This window comes from Cheilinus undulatus, linkage group 5, assembly GCF_018320785.1.
Source record: "Cheilinus undulatus linkage group 5, ASM1832078v1, whole genome shotgun sequence".
Taxonomy (NCBI): domain Eukaryota; kingdom Metazoa; phylum Chordata; class Actinopteri; order Labriformes; family Labridae; genus Cheilinus; species Cheilinus undulatus.
In genome coordinates, this window is record NC_054869.1 from 40,089,885 (window position 1) to 40,114,334 (window position 24,450).

The 24,450-nt window shown below is 41.1% G+C and overlaps 1 protein-coding gene across 2 annotated transcripts in view; it reads right to left on the bottom strand.

The window, feature by feature from the left end:
* grid2 (glutamate receptor, ionotropic, delta 2) overlaps positions 1–24,149 on the bottom strand; it is a 923,745-nt gene extending 899,596 nt beyond the window's left edge. For both annotated transcript variants that reach the window (XM_041786464.1, XM_041786465.1), the window contains exon 1: positions 23,389–24,149. In XM_041786464.1, the coding sequence (XP_041642398.1) occupies positions 23,389–23,476 (88 nt within the window). In that variant the 5' untranslated portion in view covers positions 23,477–24,149. The remainder of the gene's footprint in view (positions 1–23,388) is intronic.
* Between the last annotated feature and the right edge of the window lie 301 nt (positions 24,150–24,450).

The following is a 24,450-nucleotide window of genomic DNA, read 5'->3' on the forward strand; positions in this document are numbered from 1 at the left end:
TCCAAGGCAGAATTATGCACTGAATAAATAAATAAATAATTAAACTCAACAGTAAAATGTTGCAGAAGCTTTTACATCACCCTTCACTTATATAGCTATCTGCAAAAACAAAAAAGGGTTCAGGTGATCGATATTCTTAGAGAACAAGAGAAAACTCTTAAAAAGAAAAGTGTGTCAGGACGAAGCTTGATGAAGAGGAAACCGATGTGAGTTTTTCCTTTGATTGTAGGTCAGCAGACGGTTAAAGAGCCTGGAGTGAAGACGGTGTGTGTGTGGGCAGGACGGGTGAGCAGGGAGAGAGGCTGAGACAGTAGAAGAAAAGAAAAACAAGTGAAAAGCGAGGGAGGGGGGGCAGAGGGCTGTCCACAGCATGAGACAGTCTGATGATGCTGTCTCAATCACAGATTACTCTCTGCAAGAAGAACTGGTTGTACTCAAGAGTGCTTTAAAGTAACACATGTCTGCAGGGGTTGAGAGTTTTTAAATCATGAGGATAGTGTTTCTGTGATACTGAAACTTTCTCAAAAAAAATGTAGTATATAGCTTATAAGAAGGCTTAAGGATAGGTCTTCTACAAGTATATTGTGATATATCTTTGCATTCAGTTTAAGTCTAAATCACCAAATAGGTTATAAAGAAATCAAAGATTTTAAGATTCATCACATAGTACATTTAGGTCCTTAAAATATCTGAGATTATGATCAGCCACCAATCATTATTGACCAATTTTCATTAAAGTCAGGTGATTGGTAAATGCCTCTAGTCATTGATCACCTGTTGACAGTGGTTACTGGAGAGGTGGGTATACTCTTAATTTATCCCCCACATTTTTCAAGCAGTCCATCTCGCAAAGATCAACCATCCTGTGTTATAAACAAAAACATCTTAGACAAGAAGAGCAGAATTTACCACCACCAGACACATAGCTGCTTGATTATGCATTTTGAGTGAACTATCCCATATTCACTGAGGGTATGCATCATTACATAGCACTACTCTAGTGTACTCGGGTTACTTTTTGTTGGCTTTGGCATCCTAAGAAGAGAAACAGGTGGACTGTATGGAGACTGAAATAAAAGTGGGCATATTCTGTATTCATGCACTACACCTCTGACTGTGGGTACTGTTATCAGACTAAAAAGGAAACACCTTCAATTGTCTGAGAACAACTTTGTGAACTCATCATTCCCCACATCCACCCAAAGTGTGGTTGAGACCCCCAGTGTTGTAATAAGTCGTGTTAGTTAAAATCCAGTATTATATTGGGTGTTGAAACAGGCAGGATAAGGGCTAGTTAGCTAACTAAACAAGGCAACATAGCGTTACGTTATGATGTGTTTCATGTCAGGTGAATTTAAAAAGTCATCATATTGCAGTCAAATATCCTTGCAAAGCAGATGGATCTGCCATTATGTCATTAGGCATATCCATCTTGCAACGCTCCAATCAACAAAGTTTGTGCCGAGCTTCATTTAAAGAAAATGAGGTGGTAGCTACATGCAAGGTTAAGTTGTACTGTGAGTCAGAAGCAAAGGCTGCTGCCTGTGTAGGGTTAGCTTGGATGTAGCTTTACTGTAGCAGCAGTTTTACTATGAGTTTCAGCATGAGACTGCAGTTGTCATGGTGGGATTGCAGTGTGAGTGGCTGCTGGTGGAGCAATTAGCACAAATGTAGCCACAGTGGCAGTTTTATCAGAACTGGACCACAGTTCCTTATCAAAACAAAAGCAAAGAGCTGCACTAACATCATCTGAGACTTGCTGCCTTTTTTATTACACCATTTCAACTGTGCAGGGTGTTAAAAATTCTTAATATTTATTTCAGTCTGTTGATAATTGTGTTAATTAATTCACATAAATTACCACAGGAAATACATGAATCATCAAACTGTGTAATTCAGTTGTACTGCAGGACAATTGCTGCATTCCTCCTTGGGTGTTTTTTTGTACTGCTCTGTTGAACAAAGTAAGTTAAAGTATGCTGCTGACTAAATAAGGATGACTTTTTGGCTGCTTTGTCAGGCTTTGCTGCCACCTGTTGGAGGTCTCAGGACACCACAAAGCTAAGTAGGGTGACTAACTACTAAACCAACTGCTATTAAAAAACACGAGATATGATCATTTTGGTAAAGGTCGATCCTGATAGATGATTGTATCATTATTAGCAGCAAAACATCTGATCAAGGCATCTCTGGATTCCACTAGCAAGCTGCTGATTCATCTCATGTTTGAAAACTCCTGTTGTATTTCCAAGTGGTCTATAAAGTATCCAGAAACTACTCAAGCATACAATGTGATCTTTGTTTATCTTGTTTGGTTCAGTATGCAATTATATTCATCTTATTATAGAGCCATTGACAGAACTTAAAAAGTCTTAATTTAAAAGGAGGAATCAGAAATGTCATTCTTTTTACTCAAATAATCGAATCAATCGTCTAAAAAGTTGGCTGTAATTTGATTGCTGACTAATCATCAATAAATCACTGCAGCTCCAATAAAGATGAACACTTTTTTGTACAAAAATTCTTCTAATCTTAGAATTATCATTTGAAACATAAAGAGCAGACATACTCTGATGTAGAAAACAGCAATGCCTCCCAGCGATGCATCACTCTATGTCCACACACGGCCTATTTGAAGGGGGTCAAAACAAACCACCCATGCAACGGTGAAATATGACTCAGAACTTCCATCCATGCCTCACACTGAACCTTTAACCTGCATGCTGTAACTATTACAGTGGCTGTGTAATCAGCACAAAAAGCAGCCTTAATCAATATGCTACCTTGCTTCAAGTCCCCGTGGCATTCATTGCTGTAAATAACAATGAAGTTTTTACTCCACCTGCTTGAGGATACACATTTGTAAGCTATTATAAGGCTGTGAATTATGTCAAATCAGGGGCGGCTGGGAGACACACTTGTAGATTTATTAAGAGCTGCACACAATAGCAGTACTCCCTCATAGGACATCATGTTGTCTGTGCAGAAAGTGGGAAAATGCTCATAAAATACAGCTGTTAACAAAGGTCTCAATCCTTACACCTGTCTTAGCTGCAAATTTGTATTTTATCTTGCCAGGTGCAAAAAAAGCTAGGCAAACAAGCATATACAGGCAGTAAAACAGTTAAACCTATATCACAATCTCATCACGCAGTGCTGTGTAAACGATACAGCCAACTGTTCCCCCCTGCTGTTCCTGTCTAACGTATTTATTATGACCTAATGTTGTTTGCACTGCACGCAGCCTCTGCATTAATCATTTCACAGTAAACATTCTTTGCCTCAGGATCTGTGTTGTTGCAATCTACAGTATCCTGATCTGCATGGCTGAATGCAGCAGTAGTGTGATGGTAGCATGTGGAGCAATACATTGTTTACTCACCATGAGCATGCATGCTGAGGTTTTTGATAGTGTGAGATAAGGGAAGATAATAATAAGGTCACTGCATTAATCTGTAATGTATTTGGAATGTTTTCTCTTATATCGGGGGAGTTTTGGATGACTAGTTGTGCCTCGAGTGTGTAAACAGAAAAGGATTGTATCACCTATTCCGTTTTCCACACAATAAAGCTTGATTTATTCTTTTGTGTCAAATCTGAACCATAGCTTCACCATAGAGACCCACACTGTTGTACTAGTGTGTCTGTGTAGCTCTGGATTTCTCTGCTAATTGGCAGTGAAATTTCCATGCTAGTTATATTGCCAGATTTCCGTTCCACCACATTCTCTGCTTGTTTGTGTACCATAGTGACTGAAACTGAGCGTATTATGTTGCAGTTGGAGCTGATAAATACTGAGCAGCAGTTTATTAGACTGCAGTTACTGTACAGAAGAGAAACTTTAAACGAATGCAGAAATATAATGTCACGAAGCAGACCAATCACAGTGCTTGTGCTCTAAGTCATTTCAATGCAAAGTTACATTTTGAGGCTGTGCACATTAGACAGGCTTTGTGCAGGTATAGGGCTTTGCAGATCTACATCTATTGCTACAGTGTAGCTTCAAAGCATTAGGTTTAACGCTGCATTTACCTGTATGTATGTAGGCCTGTATCATGAAAGAAATATGCTGTGCCTGTATGTTCAAAAGAATAACAAAATTACTCAATATTGCACTCAGAATATGAAGTCATGTACAGAGGCTATAGTTATCCATGAGGGGTGTGGCTTCTTTTACTCATGTCCCACTGTCTCTACCTGATTTCTTAATCTATCCATTGTCCAATCTTACTTTAACTGACGGTGTGTCTGTCATGATTCCCACAACACACCATTGCACCAATTTTTATTGATACCTCTTCTTGGGTGTACTGGTTCAAAACTGGAGCAATAAATCAAACATAAATATGTACAGATTTTCAATAAAATCCAAAATTGTTGCGCCACAGTCAGTTTGCTCCCCTCCCTGTCCCCCATTATGTCACTTCCCCTGAATAATGCATACGCACTCTCTGCAACAATGCTGAAGAGGAGGCTGATTGTACAATTCGGCAAAGGTAGGTGGATTGTCTGGTGCCCCGGATTAGTACCAACCCCATGAAGACAAAATCAACTTAACCCTCTGTCCTGCACTGCTAGTATTCTGGCTGTTGTGGAATTTAAGTGGTTGACATATCCACTGACTTGCCCCTCACATAGGTTAAGGCCAACATAGAAAGTGTGGCTTTGTTTCCCACCTTCATCTGGCTGCAGTGGGTCATTTAATGAGCGTTCAGCTGCAGAGAGTCTGCGGTCTGTGAGTCATGCACACTCCAGCCTCGACTAACAAAGTTGGCTTAAATTAATGTGATGTGTGGTCAACACATTACATTAACAGGACACAAAAGACGCTGCACATAATACACCATCTATTATGCTTTCACCTCCTGATTTAAAAAGTTGAAAAGCAATTTATTCAGGTTAGCATTAATGGCTAACCACAGTAATCTAATATGGTGGGCATGACAAGTGGTGGTAGCCTTTAATTATTAATGTGGGAGAGAGCAAACGTGGCCAGTTCTTCTGTATCCACACACCAAAAAGAGAGTTTTACAATGCTAATATGCAAACTGTATGTAAATGTCTTCTCTTACTGATCTCACCCACTCAATTTTGTTGATTCACTTGTTTCAGACTCTGGATGAACACTAGATTGAAAGCTCCAGTCCAGATGAGCACAAGTACCCAGCTCTGTGACATGTTGCCAAGTGTGTCAGACAAACAAACAGCACATTACGATTCCACAGCAGTGATAATCAGAGTGTTTGACACCTCTCAGTTCCATTGCCTGTTTCTCTAATCACTGACAGCACATTAAACATCAGGGGGAGGGGGGACAAAAGGGAGAGAGGGGGGATGATGGAAGGAGGAAGAACAGGATAAGGATGTCTTATCTTTTTGCTCTAACATATAGTTTTTTATTCTTTTATTGGAATTATCCTTTTTTTTTATCTCAGTCTATTTCTTTAATAGTCAGTCTGATTTATATCAGTATTTGTTTTAGTTTCTGTTTGATATTTTAAGCTCAAACATATTGTTGCTGTCTGTTTCACTGTGTTATCTATATTTTTATGCACAAGCTGCTCCAAACCAATTCTCCCTCGCGGGATTAATAAAGTTGTTTGAACTGAACTGATTTCGAACTGAAAAACAGACAACTGGATCCGAAGAATAATTTGATAGTGAATTGAAGAAATACAATGACCGCCTTTCCACAGACGACATCAAGTACTGCATTTTACCCGGAGCTTTGTCCTGCTTGAACTTCACTGCAGCAGTCGTTAGCTGTATACACATACATTATATGGACAAAAGTATTTGGCCACACCTGCTAATTATTGAATTGATGGTATTTCAATCAGACCTGTTGGCACAGGTGTATAAAATTAAGCATCTAGCCATGCAGTCTCTATTTGCAAACATTTGTGATACGTTCAGTGACTTCAAGCGTGGTACTGTGATGGATGCCCCCTTTGCAGTAAGGTTTGGGAAATTTCATTTCCGCAGGATATTCCACAGTCAACTGTAAATGATATTATTAGAAAGTGGAAGCATTTAGGAACAACCGAAACTCAGCCATGAAGCAGAAGACCACTAAAAACGGGGTCAACGACTGCTAAGGTCCATCCGATGCTCTGCAGTGAAGAGTTTTGAACTTCCACTGGCATAAATGTAAACATCGACACTTGACCGTAGAGCAGTGGACATGGGTTCTGCTGTTATATATCACACTTTTCTGTGTTGCAGTCAGATGGGTGAGTCTGGGATTGGCAGATGCCAGGAGAGCGTTTCCTGCCTGTTAGCAATGTGCCAACCTTAAAGCTTGGCCAAAGAGGAATAATGGTACGGGGCTGGTTTTTTAGGGTTTTCATGTTCCTTATCTCCAGTGATGCTTCAAGATATTTTGGACAATGCTATGCTTCCAACTTTGTGGCAACAGGGGAAGGCCCTTTTTCTATTCACATCACTGGGCCCAAGTGCACAAAGCAAAGACATGGTTTTAAGGGTTTGTTGTGGGAGAACTTGACTGGCCCACACAAAGCCCTGACCTCAACTCCATCAAGACATCTGGGATGAACTGGAATGGAGATTGCAAGCCAGGCCGTCTCTTTAAACATCAGTTCCTGACCTCTTGAATGCTCTACAGAGTGAAAAATTCCCACAAAGCACTCCTGAATCTTGTGGAAAGCGTTCCAAGAATAGTGGAGGCTGTAAAATAGGAACAACTCCATTTGAAAGTACATGTATTTGAATCAATGTCATTATAGACCCTGTTGGTGTAATGGTCTGGCAGTCCAATTCTTTTCCATTATTTTGTATATATTTGGCAGCTGTGCCTTCATCATGCACTGACCTATTTTTGTTCTTAAGGGACTATAAACAAGCCTCTTGGATGCTGGACATGACTTGATAGGAATAACAGAAATGACAGACCGAGCAGTAGAGTTCGATGCTATGGTGACGGTATTGTATCAGTGTTAGAGTTGGTCCACATTTTAACAGTATCAACAAATACTCACTCACTAAGCAGTAGCTGGGTATAAACCTCTTTAAATCCCCCTCAGTTTACTAGTAGGGGATTTTCCAGAAAATGTTTCCTAGTGTTGTCATATCTTCTCACCCTGAATTCATGATTTCTCTGACAAGAAAAGTTTCATGGTAAGATGGGGTTAAAATCTAGCTGTTTGTGTTCACACATGTGTCTTGCCCCAGATATTTCAGCAAGTTTTGAAGATTTTTGAGCATGTGAAAACACCAGTTGATCCCTTTGGTAGGATTTGGTGTTCTTGCAGTCCTCATACAGCAGAGGAATACAAAGACTCTGTTTTATGCTTTCTCTGCTTCACTACACTTACATGCCCCACATTTTCTAAAAATGTTGACTGAATTGACAAAATATTTTAGCTTGTATCACACAGCTTTCATTGAGTTATCTTTCTGATGCTGAAATCAAATAATTCTCAAGGAGCAAATAACGTATCCCTTGAATATTACTCATTATAAACTTTGTAATTAAATTGTTCTGAGAATGCTTATACAATGCCAATAAAAATACACCCACTTGGATTCTTTCCTCTTTTTTGGCAAAATAAACTTGTTAATGTCAAAGTGAGAATTGATTTTTTATAAAGTAATGTCAGTGAAAATACAAAAAAAGTAAAATAGGTGCATAACTTCACTTCACCTGAGTGCAGTGAATGTGTCTCAAGTGATTGTATTATAAAGGCACCTGTGTCTGGAAAGTCCAGTAACTGGGATGATACAAAAAAAAATCCAAGGCACTCAATATCCCCCAGAGTTCAGTTACATCCACTATCAAGAAATGGAAGGAATATAATGTGTAAATCTCCCTGGATCAGGCCATCCTCACAAACTGAGTGACCGTTCAAGAAGGAGACTATTGAGAGAGGCCACTGAGATAGCTACAACTACTCTGAAGGAGTTACAAGCTTCAGCAACTGAGATGGGTGAAACTCTGCATGCAACAACTGTTGCCCAGGTTCTTCACCAGTAAAATATTTATGATACAGTGTCAAAGAGAAAGACACTGTTGAAGAAAACTCGTCAAATCTCAACTGGAGTTCATCAAGAGGCATGTGGAAGACTCCATGGCCACGTGGGACCAAAATGGTGTTTCTTGGCCATCAGACAAGACACTATGTTTGACGGACACCAAGCACTGCACATCACCACAAACACACCATCCCCACTGTGAAGCACGGTGGTGGCACTATCATGCTGTGGGGATGTTTCTAGGCAGCTGGGTAAAATAAATGCGACAACAAAGGAAAACCTGGAGGACAATCTCATTCAGTCGGCAAGAGAACTACGGCTTGGGAGAAGATGTATTTTCCAGCAAGACAATAACCAGAATCATGCAGCAAAAGCTACAGAAAAAGGTTTAAAGACAACAAGGTGAATATTCTGGAGAGGCCAATTCAATGCCCAGACCTCAGTCCAATAGCAAATTTGTGGCTGGACTTGAAAAGGGCTGTTCACGACTGATCCCCATGCTACCTGACGGAGCTTGAAAAAAATGGAGTAAGATTGCAGTGTCCAGATGTGCAAGCCTGACTGAGACCTATCCACACAGACTCAGTGGTGTGATTGCAGCCAAAGGTGCATCTACTAAATACTGACATGAAGGGGGTGAATATCTCTGCAGTCACTTGTTTAAGCTTAGATGTTTTTATTTCACTGACATTTCTTTGTGGAAATATGTTTTCAATTCTACATGAAAGAGGGTTTTTTTTTTTTCCAAAAAGCCAAATTCTATCCACCACAATTGATTTAGAAAACCAATCAAAGAGTGAAACATTCAAGAGGGTGAATACTTTTTATCAGCACTGTACAGGTATCTAAAAAATTCAAATATCATGAACAAATATTTTTTGTCACTCATTTCAGAACATGAAACCCATATATTATATACACTCATTACAGAGTGAAATATTTCAAGCCTTTAGTTCTTGAAATGTTGATGATTATGGCTTACAGATAAGAAAACCTAAAATTCAGTGTCTCAGAAAATTAGAATATTACATAAGATCAAAATAAAAAGAATATTTTAAACAAGATTTTTTGAGATGTACCTGTATATAAAATTAGTCCAAATTGCCTGAATGATTACAAGGTAAGTGAAATTTATTGTGCATTTCACTTTCTGTTTGTGGTTCAACATATGGTAATTACTGTAGGAGTGTTGTGAATATTAGCAGCTAAGGTGTGATGCAATTAGAGTGACTGGAAACCTGGTATTACCTAAACCCCTCTCTGTAAACAATATGTATGATTTGTGGTGAGAATAATCGAGACAGCAACACTTTCACAAGTCACAGGGGGGGTCTACAGCATAAGGAAGAAAATACTACAGTAACAGAACATTGCAATGTCAAGAGAAATGTTTGCGACTTGTCAGCAGCTTAAATTCATAGTGTAATCTTGTTAGGTGCTTATGCTGCTGATCTTAACACTGAAAATATTTACTTCACATCTTAGCCTGTGATTGAAGATTTTCAGATTCATTTACTGATGCTCTGGCAGATGTTAGGAAATGAGTGAGCTGGATTCAAACTACCTTATTAATAAGACAAAAAGCGTATGGCCCTTCATGTACATGCTCTACAGTTCAATGAATGATTTACAAATGGATGAGGTGTGAAGAAACTGTAAAGAGAAAGCTCCTTTAAATTAAATGTGCATGTGAGTTGAGGTTTCTACATTTTATGGTACTTTGTGAAGCAGTCTGCCAATGATTTGTTGGAGAGAAAATAAACAGAGGACAGAAAGGCACTGCCAACAAATTACACCAGGACTGACATCCACACGCATGCATGAAAAAAAACATGCACACCCACACACCCGTGGCATGTGCTGTTAAAGACGGTTCAGAGATGTTTTAAGATTCAAGCAAGTGTAGGAAGTAAAGGCATTGCTTAATGCATGAACATGCTCACACATTCACATCCAAGATACTGCCACAACCACAGTCGTTTAAACTCAAAAACACATTATATGCACATCCAGGGCACCCACTGCCCCAGTGAGACGTAGGGCAGATCGCTGGAAGACGAAAACTCCATTTGTGCCAGCAGAGAGGTAGCAAACAAAACACGGAAAGGAGAGAGGGGGAGGAGAGGGCGGCTGGAAATGTTCACTCTACCACAGAATATAGGAAAATCATAACGTATAAACAGGATACAAGGCCACTCACACCCATATATGTAAACTACATACAGTAAAGAAATGTACACATGAATGCAAGACTAAAACTGACAGTCATGCGAGTCCTTCAGGATAAAATCCTGCCTTGCTTTGAAGTTCTTTCATCATTAGCATTATTACATAGACCCAATGCTCACAAACAACTCCAGCAGAAAAGACTTGCTGCATACAAATGATAATACTCCACTGAGTGCCACTGTTTGTTCAGCATATTTGTATTTTGCTCTTCTCTGAATAATAATTGCCAAATTGTTTGATTAATTCCTGTGAGGCAGTTATGATTCACTAGAGAGTGCTGCATATGTAATATTTTCAGGAGAGATTAGTATTCATGTGCCTCTAACATTACATAGCCATGAGACATGTTTTGAGCATAGGTCAGGAGGAAGTGATGCAGTGTAGAGGGACAGAAAACTAAGCAAAGCTGAAAAGTGTCGTACGTGAAGTTGGCTCCGAAAGTGAGCCAACTGGCTTATAGTTCTTACAGTAAAATACCCAACTTTAGAGCAGATGGATGCAGAAATGCTTTGGCTTCTGTTGTTTGTTTTTATGAGAACTAACACAGGAATAAACATGACTATATATAAAGCATGACGCTTTTTGTCATAGTGATTAGATGCATAACTTTTTTGAGTTTCAAGTGAGTCTATTTGTTTGTTCATGTAAAACTTAGGCTGGCCACACTCTATGTAATTTCGACACTAGAACCGCAAGAGATCTCTATCCTACCTAGAACAGCCAGCAGGTAGAATTTACCTATTTTTACATGCAATGATTTTCATAAATATGACTGATCAAGAGCACTTACTTATCCACAAACAAAGAAGAGCTCATTAACCACGAACAGGGAACTATATCACTGTTGGCTGATGATCTGTCACACCCAAAATCGTCTTAGGACTGATCACTCTTTCCTGAAACCCCCCCTGCATCAGATTCTTCTGCACTCAAAGCACTGAGCAAATTTATTAAAATTTCACACTCATGAACGTCTTTTATGCAAATGGAAAAAGTGACTACCGAACACAGTTGAAGTGGGCTTTGATGAGTGGAAAAGCCTACCTCATTTCTAAGATGAAGTAGAAAAGTATTGAACACAGAATAACGTCATGCAAAAAGGCATGGGTTGATAGGACTGACGGCAAGAGCACAGTCTCACTTCCTGGAAACTTGTGTTGGAGGAAGAGCCATCGATAAGAGGAGGACGGTACTGAACTATCCACAGTGAACACTTTTGTCTTTACTCAGGACAACTCTAAAGAAACCACAATGGTTGGATTAACAGTTTTAGCAGCGGTTACAGTTGAGACCATCAGGTTATAGGGACTTATGTTGAACGATTGATGGTAAGACTCAATTTTAATTTGTAATCCAAGTTAACTGAGCACTGGTTAGTTGGTTGGAAGAGTCCTTGGTGTTTTAGTGAAGGATGTTGTTTGGTTGCTGTAAGTTGCTATATTTTGGTAGCGGCTATTGTGCTAACAGAGCTAACAAAGCTAAGTGCTGTGGTTCATGTGCTAAACATAGGCATATATTGTGCAACTGACTGCATGTGTGTAAGAAAAAGCTCACTGTTTTTATTAGGTTTGTTTAAAAAACATACCCAAAGACAAATAAACGAAAGTCTTTCTGCAGTAATTTTCACGGTCTGGTCATGTGTGGTATGTTTTCTAGCAGGCTGTAAAAATAGGGCAACAACTACACAGGTTTATCATCATGCTCGGTTTCTATTGTGTCAGGCTTGGGTCAGGTGAAGCTGTATCACAGTGCTTCTGATTTATGCGTTTTGCTATTGTCAAATGCCGGTAATTGATCCTATATGGCTAAAGAAAAGAAAATGTCTAGTAGTTGTTCTGAATGGCCAAAATTCTTGAGGACCACAGTTTATTTCTGTTGTAGACAAAAAAAAAATGTCTACCAGAAACTCTGGTTGATACACTGATGACCTACGATTGGGAGTCCCTGCATTGTATTGTATTTGGAAGTTTACCAAATTCTTTGCATGTTTTTTTCCTGGCTGTTTGGATCGGTCAGCTCTGCGTGGATTTAACGTGGTTTGGCAGCTGCCAGCAATGAAAATAGACCTGCTATATACAACAGAGTGGAGCAGAGGGGCACCTCTGGGATGGGCTAGAGCCAGATCAGGGCACAGGCATTGGAACTGCTCCAACTGAGAGGAAGCTATTTGCTCTGCAGTGATCTTTGTGGGTGCATGCCATTGTATGTGGAAATTAAGGGTTATTGTGTGTGCAATGGCAACCCAAATTTCCAACACGCCAAAAATTCATCAGACTGGTTGGGAGTTGGGTCGAGTCAGCACTCACTTCTCATGTTCTCAACATAAGAAATAACAAAGGATCTCATAGAAATTGGCCTAACTTCAAAATCAGTTCTATGACTGAAAAAAATCCGGTTAGTATCAAGCTGAAACTGTTCAGTGTATGTCTGGGCTTAGATATAGCATCAACACTTACAAAATCCAAAATGGAATAAAGAAAGATCTTTATTTATTCCCTTCATTGTTCTGTTCCAAAACAAAACATTGCCTGAAAAACTGGGCCAAACTATTAATTCCATATCCTATTAAATATTAATTTAATACACAATACAAAGAGTACAAAGCAAGAGCCAAAAAGCTCGCCCTCATATTCTGGATAAATGTTCATTTCTGTGCCATTGTGTCTGTGATCTATATTCATGGTCGTGCTCTTGGAAGCAATTTAAGTCAGTCTCCAAAAAAAAATCAGGCTGACACTTGTTCTGGTGAACAACAAAGGTTTTGTCCTCAGATGACATTAAGCATGTCTGACTGAATGTGTGTCGACTGGATAAAAACAAACACACAACACAATCATCCGGGAACATGGACCGTGTTGTACAAGTCCTTCCCAGGCCATCTGGTCTGTTCTACCTGCTTCACTGACTACTGCTGCTGCCAGATGAGGCACCTTCAGCTGGGCTTTCTCTCAGCGCCTACATCTGCAGCCAGCCACAGACAAGCAATCATACTTCTTCTCACAGCTACCTGTCAGTCCGTCTCAAACTCAGAAAAACACACACACACACACGTTTCTCTTCCCTCTGTCTCTGTGGCCTGGTTAAAGGTTCTGCCTCAGTGACCAAGTACAGACGTCAGAGCTGCTGTCTGTCTGCTTCCTACACCAGAGGATACACAGCAGTCTCACATATCACACAAACCAGATGCACAGCTTGCAATTCTGTGAGTCTTATTCCCACACTCACACGTAAAACACCAGGACTCATCTACACCGGTGAGGTGCTAAATCTTTCTAGCCAAAGACAGCATGAGCTAGCACACCTGTCAACATTCATAAACGTATAATTCAAAAGATGTGAAGCATTTAACACATACTACCCAGCTGTATTCATGAACAGTTACATATCCCAACACACATGTGCACGCACGCTCACACAAACTGGAGTGGATAGTTCAAAAGAGGAAGTGGTGTTGACAGCTGTGAAACTTGTAGACAAAACCCAGCCATTCACACACAGTGAGATGTTTAGAAATCCCTCTCCATGGAAAAGACCAGAATAGCAGCAAAGTGAAAGAAAAGCCAAGGCCATGCCAGGACAATCTCCCTCCCTGTCCTTCTCCCCCATGTTTCCTCACCCCACGAATAATGAAAACCTCCCATTCAGGGACGCATGCACACAGATGTACACGCTCTGCATAGATCCAATAATCTCTCCGTCATTTCCCCAACCCCCTTCCTCATCAGCCTAAACTGAACCGAGCAACCCAAGGATGACACGACTGTTTTCCCCTCTCTGTAGCTTTCACCTAAATGACATGGGAATCCTATAATTACCCTATGCATAAGACGTCATTGAAAACTGCACTGAAGGGACTAGGATGAAGAGTTCCTAAACAGCTGGAGGGAACTCTGGGTATGCTTGCATGATTGGTGATTTGGTTCATGAAAATGTTGAAGGTTTTTATTCTGCATGCATAGAGTGGTATTTTTTTAATCTGACAAAGACAATGCTGAAATATGTGTCATCTAATGGTAGCAGTCATTTTAGTTGCCATAGTAATGTGATTCAGAATGTGAATGCTTAAAAAGAGCACTAGAGAGCAACAACTTTAATAAATGGATCCCAGTGGACCTCCAGAACGAGTCTGATGTCACAGTTATTAGCCCAATTTTGGACCGTACGTGTTGGTTTCTGGTAGTCTAATTTTGGTGAAGTGACTAATATAATGAAGAAAACAGCATGTTAGATCATTTAATGAGCTCACTTAAGTTGTGTACTAACACAAATGCAGACCATAAACCCTTAACATCTTTGCTGAGTCCTTAAAAGGCTCATTCCCTGATGCCAGATTCCTCCTGACTTCCTTTTTTTCTGCCTGATGTAGTTTTATTTTTCTCTTTTCTACATTGCCATCCTTTTTAGGGAAAGGCTGTTTTTGAAATGTTTTGAACAGGGTCTAAAAAAAAGTGGACAGTAATGGATCTTAATGAACAGTAACTGGGATTGGAATAGGGAAATGCAGGTCTGATCCTGGTATCTGGTAACTGGCTTATAAACTATATCAGGTCTAGGTGGCAAAGGGCTGATCTTGAAGCTGATCCATGCAGCTCAGCTCTATGCTACTCTGTGCAAACACATGCACACCACAGCAGCAAAAAATGACTACCCAAAACTTGTTGATTTAGTTGCTTTTGATATCCAACCAACACAGATCACTGTAAAGCCCTAGCAAAGTCTGATATGAGGCCCCCTGAACTGCCCACCCAACCCCCCAAGATAGTTGCATCTAAAAGAAGTGGTTTAGTTACAGACTAGTCATCATTAAGGATAACATACCAAACACTACCAGTGACCTTAAGCAAGACTAACTTTTATCTGAAAAAAAAAACAAATGATCATCGCTTTCAATGTTCATATTCTTTGCTGAAACAATAAAGATAATGTTAATTCCCATCCGTGTCTTTTATTTTTAAAAAAAGGTCATCATTGTGGGTTAATTCTTTTCATCATAACATTAATCCTTATCTAGTAGCTAACAGTTTTATTGGCCTCCCCAAAATCCTACACTATGATTGGATATGTGCTTTGTCATAGGTGAGACTTAATCCTGGCTCAGACAACACAAATTCAGCCAGATGTTGGCCGGACTACATCGTCCCAGCACAACGTCAAACGTCGGGCCGATTATGAGTGTTGGGAATGACAGACACTATTTAGTGTGACATAATAAGATGCCCCACGACCATGATTCAACAAGACTAGCATGCCAGAATTTTTCTTGCATCACCGACTAGCTGGACAGCCTGACCTGACGTCTCCAACGTGTATTCTGACACCTACCAGCAGGAGAGCATTTGCTCCTTATCTTCTGTGACATTACACAAGATTTTCACTGCATAGTCTGCATTGATGCCATCGTGACAGACTAAAGTAATTGTGTAGCCTTGATGCTATATTTTTTTAGGCTGGGCTTTTTGTCTTAAAAAAGCTTATACATCAACCCCGTGGTGCACATTCAAGCTCTAATCTTCCTTTTTCTGAGGACAACCTAGGCTTTAAGAATATGTTTGCTGCAGTAAGGTCACTTGAATTTTAAAAAAAAGTAATTATTGGCGTCATAGAGTCATTATTCAAAGCAGTTCCTGTCTGCATTGACAGAGGGCCACGTCACAACCTCTCTGTGTCTCTTTCTATCTGTTGAGTCATTCAGGCTCTCTCTTTCGGATTCAAAGTTTACACATGCGCTGTTTGGCAAAGACGACATGACATGATGACCAAACAGCCTGTCATTGGTTGTCACAGCCCAGTTACAATGCATTGTGGGATACAAACAGACAATACGGTGGATGGCATTAACTCCTAGCAGCAGGAACAATTGAAAAATAGATTGTAACATGGATAAAAAGACGTTCAGTATCAGAGTTACTGGTGTGGATTTAATCTTTTAAGACCCCAGAAAGTTATCCAAGTTTCAGGCTTCCTAGAAAGCGTTCTGTAAGAGCTATGAAGGCATGGATAGCGTCATTATAATGGCACAAAACAAGCAAGTGGCTTCTAACGCCAGTCTCAGAGGTGTTAGTTGTTTAATTTATTTTACATTTTTTATTGAAATCAGACAGTTTTTACTGAAATGTTATTCATTGTTGTTTATGAGTGCACAAACTTCAGGCATAGGTAAAAAAAAAAAAAAAAAAGTCTGAGGGTGACAGCAGAGGGTGAGTGATGCTATTGCAAGTGGCAGACAGATCTGGGACTGAGAGCGATAAAAATGTCCACTTATGTGTATTTCTTTTAAGTTGTTTTGCTAAGTTGATCAAATTTGTCACTGAGAGAACTATAGGTTATACATTTAACACTGGGGTCAGATGGTGTTAGTATCAGCAGATACCCATAGCCCAAGTATTGCATCAGTTTTGAAGCTCTAGATAAGAACTTATATTGGAAATACCAACAAAATGCTATAATCCACACATTCATACAGTTTCTGACCACATTTATTGATGTAGTGGAGAAAAAAATGAAGCCCACTGAGATCTTTACCATCATGTTTAATACTGTAGATAGAACCATATTATTAACTGCAGGCCTTACAGTACAGGGATGATGGTGGGAGACATGACAAGACATAGATCATGTAAAAACAGGCCATAAATACTGTTTCAATCTTAAAATCAGCTTAGACTGTATTCCATTAGTTAATGCACTATTTTATCACCTTAAAAGTGTTTGTGTGAGTGAGTGCTGGAAAGATAACATAGAAGGTGAATCATTTTTCATTCCTCTCTCCTCATCCAAGTGTTGATTCAACCTGTTTCTACTTTGCAGTAGTCCGCAGAGGGATATGTAATATGTTTCAGTAATGGATAAAGACACTGTGTTACATGTCATTTCAATATCCTGTGCCCTTGGCATTTGAGTGTGAACAGCCAAGAATGATATTAATCTGAAGGCTCAGACCAAGCATTAGGCCTCTTAAGTACAGCCAAGACTAATATACTGTATCTCTGGGATTGGTGCGGGCCTTGTGCATGAGAGGGGAAGAAGTGTGCCAATGTGCAATACATGACTAGAACGAGCATGAACCAGACACGCTTTCTGGGTTCTTGCCTCATCTGTGATGCAGGGTGAACGCACTCAGACACGCTGCATGGCTAAAAAACCCAGCGTGTCTCGTAAAGTGAGGGCTTAATCTGGCTGCATAAATCACACAGACTTTTTGACTGTAACTAATGAAGAACACACCAAAGCACGCACACTTCCAACCAGAGTCTATTTGTGTGTAGCTCTCTCTTTTTCTAACCCACATGTGCACAAATCCATCCTAACCGCCCTCATAAAGCAGAGGACCATTGCCATGCAGCACACGATGCGGTGAGGGCCAAGAGGCAAGCGGACTCCCCCCTTCCTCCTGCATGCTGATCATTAGCCAGAGAGAGAGGGAGAGGGAGAGAGGAAGAGAGGGACGGGTGAGGCCGCAGTGCCAGCTCCCCAGCAGCTCAATCACATTTAATGCCTGGACAGTGCGAGATGAAAACGTCTGCTGGTCACTGCTGTTAATATCACAGAAAATAAGGGCAGCTGTAATGGGATGGTGCTGGTTTGCAGAACTGAGGCTAAAAATGGTGGATGGTGAGGAGGATGGCACCAAGTCTACCATCCCTGCCTTTGTTCTCCCGGCTTTATTTCGGCCTTTTTGCTTTGTGTCTTTTTCTCTCTTTGATACACATCTATCGTTGCCTGTCTGTCTTTCTCTCCCCCCTTTCCCCTCATTCCATCTTTAGCAGCAACAAAGAGATTAAAGAGGGATTACTTCTGACATGTCAATGTGATGCGCCTGCTGGGTATAGTACTTTTTTCTTTCTCATGCTGTCCTGAGTCAATATGATGCAAATACACACATGCACACAGAGACAGGTCAGCATTGTATGAGTTGAACAGGGGATAGAGGGGAATACCCAATGTCTTCTGGGATGTAATTTATCTGTTTGCAGAGGGCTGAATTCAAACACAGTAACACTAAATTAAATGCACAACTTCTTCCTCCTTCTGTGCACGGAAAACAATGACTGCAAATCATAATTCTGTTTTTTGCTACTGCTGTATCTGTGCCCTTGTTTATATTCTGCTTCCAAGGTCTTCTAAAAAAGCGAGTATGAAGAGGCATGAGTGAAGAAGATAGGCCGAATGAGAAAAGAAAGTAATGTTTTTGGGCTGATAACCTTTTCTTGTGATTCAAAGTACTTGTGGCTCGCAGGGAAATGAACTATTGATTAGAAATAAGGTGGAGAAGGGGAAAAAGACATGACTGAAATCGCACCAACCAGCGACCCAACCACCCACTAACACAAACAAACACACAGTTGCACATACGGCTGTTTGGGCCTAAATGGAGTTGTAACTAACCAGGAATGAATTCAGCAGAGCAATAAACTACACATGGTCCTCGCTGTCTTTTCTGCTAATTGGAAACCACTCACTGGCCTGGTTTCCACAACAGGGTCAAGGAGGAATTGCTATGTTTCCCTCATTATCCATGTCACTAAATTGTGTTCTTCTCACATATATCTGGGATTTGTATGGATTATGCTGCAAACTGGAGGTGATTTGAGAGCCTCTACGTCTGTAAATTGCTTGGCCATGCAGCCCAATTTTTCCTACCCAGGCATACTCTACAGTATATCTCCATCTTTATGTTTCTATTCTCTTAGTGTATAAATATAGACAGAGAGATAAACAGACTCATCTATTTATGTTCATTATTGAGTCTAAATCTATGTGTGGTATTGTTGTATTCCTATTCTTGTCCTAGAATGGCTACACACTAGATTTTAGTGGTTCCTCAAAGGTGGGTTAAGACCCAAAGCTTGCATACTTAAATCAACACTGTCAGAGTTAATACTGACACTTTTACAGTGCCTATATGGATCCATACCTCAGAGTGGTGGTTTAACTCTTTTTGGAGAGTTGGTACCTTAAAGGGATATTTCAGGATTTTTGAAGTCTTATAAGGTACTTGGCTATAGTAGTGGCATTAGCCTCCAGTGATTTCTGTGAAAGTTGGTCCCATGCATGGGTTTGCATCTTCCACACCCATACCACCAGGCAAATTGGTATCTCCAGCTAAAAACTTTCAAATGACGTTTCTCTGCTCTTTCTTTCAGCCTGCTGACTCTCCATCTGTATAAGTTCTTCTTCATTGTACTCCGGTTCATACAAATATCCTGTCGTATCCACAGTAAATAGCACATCATCACCACTGGAGTTGAAATCACTCATATTATATTTGTTTTAGCTTTGTTGGATGTTATTATGCCTGTGGAAGCCCCCAGACCCACACAGCTGATCAGAGGATCAGTGCATGGTGGAAGGAGACAAAATGCTGAAAGCAGGTTTTTTTTTTGGGGGGGGGGGGGTTAAGTGCTTTGTACGTTTTCGTCACGGCATACAGGCAAGCCAACATATTTTCTAGGCCCATTTTTACATAAAACTCGATAAACTATGCGGCTAAAACGTTGCCTATCTATAGCCACTATGCCCAAGATCTCTCTGTGCTCATAATAACTAAGGACCAACTTTCACAGAAATCACTAGAGGCTAATGCCACTACTATAGCCAAGCACCTCATACGACCCCACTTCAAAAATCCTGAAATATCCCTTTAACACTAATTAAGTGTCTTATTTACTCCACCCTCATATTTACACTGTAAAGTGTAAATATTAATGTGATTAATAACTAAAACATACTGGGCATACTGCTAAAAAAAATATTTTACACAATACTGTCTTAATTCCTTTAACTATGGGTGTAAATTTGATTTTTTTTTTTTCAATTTTAATTATTTAGACACTGCAATGTACTCTTTACAATTACTAAAGAGTGATATTGTCATTTGATACCTGTGGCAAATTCAGGTGTTTTCTAGCAAGGAAGGAGCAAAGACACAAATGCAGAGTTGGAAAACACCCTTAGGTAAGAATCAGCTCATCGCCCTTTCCTCAAACCACCACATGCCACAGGTGGTAATACAGTGGATGACTTCAATCATGGTACACAAGTGTCTAACAACAGAAACAACAACAATCCACCAGAAACACACGCAAAGGAATCCCAGCAGCGACCACTGTTTCGCTGGTGGTATCTACACAAATCTATGAATACATCTAAAAACATCGAGAACACAGAGCATGATTGTAAAACTCCAACCGCCAGATTTGAAAAGGCAGTCAAATGGTACTGTTTCTCATTAAATAAATCTGACTGATTAAAAAATAAGACACTCTTAAGGCACTTGTATTGCCTTGATTCCAATAGCTGGTCCTCTTTCTCAACATGTTCTAATGGAAAAGAACTGTGGCTCAGTGGGTAGAGTTGGAGGTCTTGTAATCTGTCATGGGTTTGATCCTCAGCTCCTGCAGTCCCATAGCGATGCATCCTTGGACACGACAGTTAACCAGAATTTGCTTCTACTGCTGTTATGTTGCTGCGGTTATGTGTATGAATGTGAATGACATTAGCAAACTTCTGATGGCTTTAAGAAGTCAGACGACTAGAAAAGTGCAACACAAGCTCAAGTCTATTTATCATATTCCACTTTGCTTATGGGACAGTAACTGTTGTTGGCAGTTTATGTTTGCTGTCGTGATTGTCAGCTATGAAAGTATGCAACATCCAGTTGGTGATGCCACCCGCTCTTCTTACTTACATTGGCTTTTGCAGATATTCTGTCAGAGGCAGCCCAATCTGGAATCTTGAGATTTACGATTCGAGATCAGGTACTCTCCTGCTTGGTCAGTAGCAGTAAAATATTGGCAGCACAGACTTGGAGGATTATTTGGATAAACATTCGGTTGCAATAAGCCTCAAACCAGGGCATGACCCCTGATTGCTGAAGAGAGGAGGGGCCCACAGACTGGCCTGAAATTATGTCATGAGTAGCTTTCACTGGAGGGGATATAAATTCTTCTTGGGCGGGTTAAGATATTTGTTCAAAAACATATTTAGTTTGGTCCACCACGTGTACAGAGGAATTCGTCCAGGCTGCAGCTCCTTTAACGCCCTCTCTGTCCCTGATTTTTAACTCTATTACCATCAATATAAATGCACAATAACTCCAAAAATTAACCTTGGAAAACTCTGATCTGTTTTCATGGATAAGCATGAGAGAAAGAAGGGTTTTCCTGTTAATGGTATCACCATTTGCTGGTATTACAAACATTAATTTTTACCATCGGCCCATCTCTGTCAAATCCTCATGCAAGCTTCCATCCTATGCAAGATGCCATGTCTTTAAGGAACAATAGAGTCACCCATAGCCTAGATATAAAGAATGCATATCAGTCAGTGAACATATGGAGAACCTTGACCCAGTTTCAGTTGCTGACAAGAAATTCAGTGCAGATGGCCTATATAGCTCAAGATCCAGGTCTTAGTCTTGGTAAGCTTGACAATGCCCACTGCTAACAACCTTATCTGCAGACCCTTATAGTCTTACAGCAGGTAAAAAGTTTCACTGTATTGCTGTGCGACACTTGCAGAACACATGACTGCTGCAGGGATCAAAACCATCCAGTCACAAGGGGGATCTGTCAGACCAGTGGATTACACTGCTACCCCTGTAGGGATACAACCACAGCTTACAAGCCTGTATGAAGCATGGAGCTTCTGTGCACGTGTGACTCAGGCTTTAGATCTACAACCCGCTTTGAACTGACGGTTAAAGCAGAGGTTAATATTAAGGATCTGAGGCTTCAGTTTCATTCTAGTTAAACTGGCATATCATCTGCATTTTGACGCTTGACATGCACTGTCTGCTGTGTTAATCTCCCTCATTTGGCCATGCTGCTGTTGTAAGTCTGATATGAAGAATCAGCTTGGTCCGGAGCCCAGAGAACACCTCGCACAGATCCAGCTCATTTCAAACAGCATCCAGGTAGCTGCTAAATTGGCCAGAGGTCTGCTCTGTAAATCAGCTGTCTGGGGTCTGGATGGATCAAACAGGCCGGCCCCCACCTCCCACCCCTTCCTCCTCCTGGGTTAGTTTGGTGGCTTCTAATGTGATGTGTGTGCTTCAGTGTGCATGTGTGTCTGCTAAAATATGGATGTGATCTAGGCCATGTGCGTAATGCGGTCAAATAACAGTTTAAAACGGACAGGTGCTTATCTTTCAGCTCGTGCATGCATGGAATTGCTCGCCCCCCTCTCTCTCTCTCTCTCTTTCTCTCTCACCCTCACACCTACACACTTTCTCTCTCTAGTCTATCGCCCATTGGAGGCCACCAAGTTGTGCAACGATTATGTGTGCCCACCACCACCTCGCGTCCTCATCTCATTCTACAAGACACGCTCTCCAGCGTCCTGCCTCCCTCTCCCTCTCTCTCTCTCTCTTTCTCCCGTGGAGCCGGAGGCGCTGCTTCACCGCCTGAAAGAATACGCTCCCTGATGTCGAAATCACACTCAACACAACAGTGCCACACTTTGCCGGTGGTGGTGGAAGGCGAAAAAGACGTAAGGACATAAAACATTTTCCTTTTTTTTTCCTCTTCTTGCACTGCAGTGTCTCACGCAGGAAGGTTGCAATGCTTCAGGAAAATCTATATGTGGAAAATTTGCGGGCATCTCAGGGTAATCTCTCTATCGTGCAGGGCAGCATCACGCCAACCAGAACCACCTGTTTTCCGCACATTGTGTGCGCAAACAGCCTTAATCATATATCAGATTCAAAGGAAAGGCTGCACTCTGAAGTCCAGTGATTTCACTTGGCACTGCCCGTGTGTATCGATCACTTAAGGTGGCTATTAATAACATTATCAACCCACCACTAATGACTTAAAAGCAGCCCTGCAGTTTAACATGAGGCATATGCAATTGATTCCTAATGATGGCTCAACTCTATTCAAATGATGCCCATAATGGCGCATCCCTGGATCCTTATTCAAGCAGCAATAGAAGAAGTAAGTGTCCAAAATCTGCCATTTCAAGCAGGCTGTGTGCATCCAAATAGTGTTGATTCATAGAAAAGTCCACGTCTGAGCTCACAGCGCCACATTAATCTCCAGCAGGGCTGTGATTTAAGCAGCGCATCGCATATCAAGGCTGAAACCTCCAATCTGTTTCCTGAGAGACGCACACAGACAGAGCCTCATTGTGGCCGAGGATGAGAGGAGAAAAAGCGCAGGAACTCACCGATGTGGATGATTGAATCCGAGAGCGCCGACCTCCACTCCTGGCTCCAAAACACGGCCACGAGAAACATAACCGAGAGAACTTTCATGTTGTCCAGTAAATATTTCCCCCTTGTAGAAAAAAAAAAATCAGAAAAAGCCAAAAGCTCTCGGAGTTAAAATCCTGAAGCCCGGAGCTTCTTTTTTAGTCCATCTGAAGGGCGGTTTAGGAAATTCCCTGTAATCTCTGCCGTGAGTGGGATGCTTGTCCGTGGAGGAGAATAAAGTAGAGATTCCCGGGTAGTCACAGCCTCGTACCCTGTTGAAATTCCTCCCAGCATTAAATCATGTTCAGGGCGAGCGGAGAGACGCTGAGCCGCAGAGGAAACAGAGCACATCCAAATAACGCTGCTGCTGCTGCTGCTGCTGCGTTAAGGCGAACTGAGAGGCTGGAGGATGTGGCCGCACATTTAAAGGAATAAATCTTTTACCATTCGATGACGTGAAGGGAAAACCTAGTTATCTTTTCAAAAGGAAGCAGGTCCTCTTAGAATGACCCGTGATTCCCAGCCTTTCAGAGCTGGCGACGCAGTTTCCCCCCTCCTGCACCAATCACCAAAACCTCCACCAGCAGCCTCAGCGGAGCAAACCAACGGCCAAAACTTCCATTTTCACTGCAGGAGATTTTTTTTTTTTAATTCTACCTCCACTTACCCCTTCTTGGAAATCACCAATGCAAGAACACACAGCGACTTATACTGGAGGGTAAAGCACTGATGAAAAGCCTTGTCACATGGCATTACCACGGAGAGGTACCATATTCCGAAATAGTCTCTTAGTTTCCAGCAGGGACAGAGAAGGCTCTCAAACATGGAATGACAGAGAGATCCAAAGCCACTCTTCCTGTCTGCGTCAAAATGGGAAAAACGTAGACTCGGCAACCAGGAGGGGAAAAAAAAATTAACCGAGGATGCGCGCAACGACACTCCGCGGTCCGCACTTCGTATGCGGGTACACGCGTCAGCCCCGGCACGCACGGTGGCTGGTGAAGAGGAGGTATGCCGCGTCCGTGTGGGAGAGAGAG